Consider the following 3926-nt stretch of genomic DNA (forward strand, 5'->3'; position numbering starts at 1 on the left):
GCAGCTCCCCAGCCTGGGCTCTGACAGCTTTTAGGCTGAGGTGCCACTGCAAAAATTTTCACCTCACAGACACCACAATAAGGTGGCTGTGGTCATAAGGCCAAARGAACTTAAAAATTGTCCCTAATTAACTGGTAGAATCAGGAAAAACGTTAAAAAAATTCAGCACCAGGCCTGAGAGGCTGCCCTCAGGAGAGCATTAAAAATCTAGGAGAGGAAAATTTTGCTGATGAAAATCTCAAGCAAGCCCATAGGTGAACAGCAAGGTCTGCTTTAAATATTCCTCATAAATGTTTGTGTACCCTCCATGATCCATCCCATCCAGAAACCTACCCCCATTCCACTGTTTCACTGTCCCAACCATTAAAAGCCTTTCCCAGGGTCTAACCTGTCCTGTGTTTGCAGAACTGCCACCGTTCCAGGATGAAGTGAGGGATGAGGGGCAGGAATCCCTGTATTTTTGTAGTTTTGTCTCTCTCTGCTTCAGCCATCCAATCTGCAAAACAGGAGATGATTGTTCATGTATGCTCAACCCAGTCAGGGACAGTGATGAAAGATGTTGGACAAATGCAAGGAAAGTAAAAGATGAGACCCTCAGCACCCACTGATTTTGTCTGACCAGAACACGGCCCTGCCATCCCAAAACAAAGACAGTTCTGGTTCAGAAGATGCAACCTGCTGAATAGAGCCAAAGCTAAACCCACCCACATAGGTGCATTTATCTCTTCATCTGGATTCAGACATCCTGTCTCCAGATCTGTGCTCTTGTATGCAGATGAGTCTGTTGATAAAAGAATAAATAGGAAAAAAAAAGCCACTAATACACAGATGAGTTTAAGAAATATTTGCCAGAATTGTTCCACTGAACACAAGGCTGCTAACACAGTCCCTGCCCAATCTCACAGCTATTTAATTGGAGCAAAGCCTAAACAAAAACACTTGCAAAAGCTAAATGAACAAGGTTTGCAGGCTCATCAGAAAACCAAGCTGACTGCTAATATGCAAATGGRCTAATGCAGCTGCCAAAGGCCCTAATTGCTCTGTCCTGATGTCCTGACTTGTCTGGGTAGCTCTGACTGGTTTAGGCATGACATGCCAGGCTGAAAACGAGGGAGGTTTTGCAGTGATATGGACCAGTCTGGTTGATATGACACCATCATCAGGCCCACATGGAGTGTATTTGGAAACCTTTCCCATTGTGGCTGGTGATGTCTTTGCCTTTCTCCTTTGATATGACACCTTGAAAAAGGTTGTCTCCTCTAACCTCGGTACAGCACTCACCAAAACAAATCCGCCACAAAAAACTCCAGTAGTCCCTCAGCAATGAGAAAAGAGTTCAGTAAATTAGGGATCAAGTGATTTAGGTTAAGCCAAGTGTGTGTCAGTGCGTGTTTGTGCAGCTGGAAAMGAGCAGAGGCAGTTTTAGCTGAACCCGTGTAATACAGATGTGATGAGAAGGTCCATAAGCTCTGAGCATCCCAGAAAGCCAGGCCTTGATTTTATTTGGGTAGCTTTGCCTTGTTCTGATACAGCAGTGCCCTCTCTGTCCTGCTCCTGTATCCCATGCAGCTGCCCTTGGGAGGATGAGGTCACCCAGAAAAGACACTCTGCAAAAGAGAGGGGAAGGGGCAGCAGGGCACAGAGGGCAGGCAGCTACAGGGAGGGGACTGCTGGGTCAGTGCTGGGGGCCACAGAATGGATCAGCCTCTCTTAATGATTAATTAGTGCCACTGACCTACAATTAGCCTTGGTGACCTATACTCAAGGGACTTGGGATTCTGACTCTGCCTTGGCAACTCATTGCTTCAATTACTTGGGTCAAACTTAGTTTTCCCTGTCGTTACATCCCTGTGATCAAAAAATAGGGTTAAATCATTCTGGCAGCCCAGCAAGGCTTTCACAAAAAAAATTAAAATAAAATAGCAACAGCATTTTCTTTTAGAGAAGAAAATATTTTTTTTCTCAATAACTGGCATTACCACAAGCAGCCATGCTTTACCATTGACCCGCAGAAGGGCACTTCTGTTCCTCACCTAAAAATTGGCTTGTGGGGACAGCTGTGGGGTCCCAGGGGCAGCGAGTGAGGGCTGGTTGCACGCTGCCTTGCAGAGCTCCTTTTTCCTGGACAGCTCTTGGCTCCTGCTCATCCATGTAACTCTGTAGGAAGCCTCACGCTGTGGCTTTGGCTAYGTGAGTTACATGGAGCCCACTCCTTCTGGGCAAGCTGAAACTGCACAGACAAAGCAAAGAAGGTGCTGATAGGAGTGGGGAGGGAGGGAGAGGCAGAAGCAAAACAGGGGATGCAATTGGAAAAATGAAAGCAGTACCTAAACCCTTCAATACATCMAAGATCTCAATGGGGTGGAAGTCAGTGCTGTTGTCCACGGGGTGCCTGGATCCCCTGATTTGCATCTGTGCATCACACAGCTGGCACCCCTCTATAAGGCTGATCTCCCAAGAGCAGGGGGTTTGCCCACGGGTGCTGAGGGCCGGGCGTGGTGGGAGCAGAGCAGGACGCTGTCAGCGGAGAGCCTTATAGCGAGGGTGCACTGTCTATATCTCATTTTAAGTAGAGTCCCATGCTCAATCTGTTCCAGGAGGACGAAGCTGGTGAAGGCAGGTTCAACTTCACCGCCTAYGGGATGGGGCCAGCTTGCCTGCAAGCCAAGGATGGCATCTCGGTCAAGGGCGCCAACAACAACAACACGGCCAACCCGGTGCCGCCGCCGTCCCGCTCCCCCGAGGAGATGAGGAAGCTCTTCATCCAGAGAGCCAAGAAAATCGACAAGATCTCCCGCATCGGCTTCCCCATGGCCTTCCTCATCTTCAACATTTTCTACTGGATCATCTACAAGATCGTCCGCAGAGAGGATGTGCACAACCAGTGAGGGGAGGGGAGCAGCCGGGAGGGAGAGAGCAATCCTTTATATATGTGCAATAGCAATGCAGCAATGCATGAAGTTAAGAATGCGGCAATATCTACTAAAAAAAAAATCAAAAAACAACAAAAAAAAAGATTGGGGAGGGGGGCAGGGCGGGACTTTTAATCATGTGAACTGAGGGTGACTGGCACAGGGAGGAGAAAAGAAGCTCTTGATCTGGGGAGCGCAGGGTGGGAGTTTACAGCGTAGGAAGGTTTGGATTGCTCCAGCAATCCAAGCAGTGTAATATAGTAATATATATTCATGCTTAATTATAACGCAAAAAGAAAACAATCAAAAAAAAAAAAGAAAAAAGACCAACAAAAAAAATCCTTTTTTTTTAGCCTATTAACAGCTTAGATTCTCAAGTCACTGGAATGATTCATGATTCCATGTGCAGAAATTATTGCAATTACGCTTTATCTGACTTTTGCTATAGAAAGGCCATACCAGTCAAGCACGTGGAGGGAAAAAGCCCTAACAACAGGGGAAAAACACTTCAAGAAAATCATTCTGTGCTTCTTAGGTTTTGCACTTTGAAAATTGGATAGATGGGGAAACTTAAGAAAGAGGCTGTGGATTGTTGTTTATTTTATATATTTACTTTTTTTAGTCACGGGTTTGCCGATCAAACACTTTGTGGCTTTTGCATAGAGGAAAGCAAATACATTATCTCTCTCATCCCCATCAGAGAGCACCCAAAAGAAAYCCAGGAAGGACATCAGGGTCTTCATCAGAAATCACAGGTACCTTCTGTCCTTTTAAACAACCGGGCAGATTTGTGTTCCAGAAGGAAGACATATTATTCAGAATACTAGAAACAATKAAGTATTTTTAAWTWTTTTTTTYYTTTTTYTTTTCCAAACCCCTTTCTGCCATGTTTGTTTACAATGGGGGGATGGAAGAAATTGTATTTAAAAYATAGAGAAAACAGGCATCTTGATGCCTTGTTTTGACAGGACCGGGCGTGTGGCAATAGTGTCAGTAAGGGGGGTGGGGGGCAGG

At 45.8% G+C, this 3926-nt stretch overlaps 1 protein-coding gene across 3 annotated transcripts in view; it reads left to right on the top strand.

Annotated features, from left to right (window-relative positions):
* GLRA1 (glycine receptor alpha 1) overlaps window positions 1-2888 on the top strand; it is a 36645-nt gene extending 33757 nt beyond the window's left edge. Inside the window, exon 9 of one of the 3 annotated variants that reach the window (XM_057376076.1) lies at window positions 2574-2888. In XM_057376076.1, the coding sequence (XP_057232059.1) occupies window positions 2574-2888 (315 nt within the window). The remainder of the gene's footprint in view (window positions 1-2573) is intronic. The other 2 variants (XM_057376077.1, XM_057376078.1) reach the window with 2 other exon arrangements.
* The last annotated feature ends 1038 nt before the right edge of the window (window positions 2889-3926 follow it).

The sequence above is a fragment of the Malurus melanocephalus genome, unplaced genomic scaffold, assembly GCF_030028575.1.
Source record: "Malurus melanocephalus ecotype Western Australia unplaced genomic scaffold, MMel_1.1 scaffold_269, whole genome shotgun sequence".
Taxonomy (NCBI): domain Eukaryota; kingdom Metazoa; phylum Chordata; class Aves; order Passeriformes; family Maluridae; genus Malurus; species Malurus melanocephalus.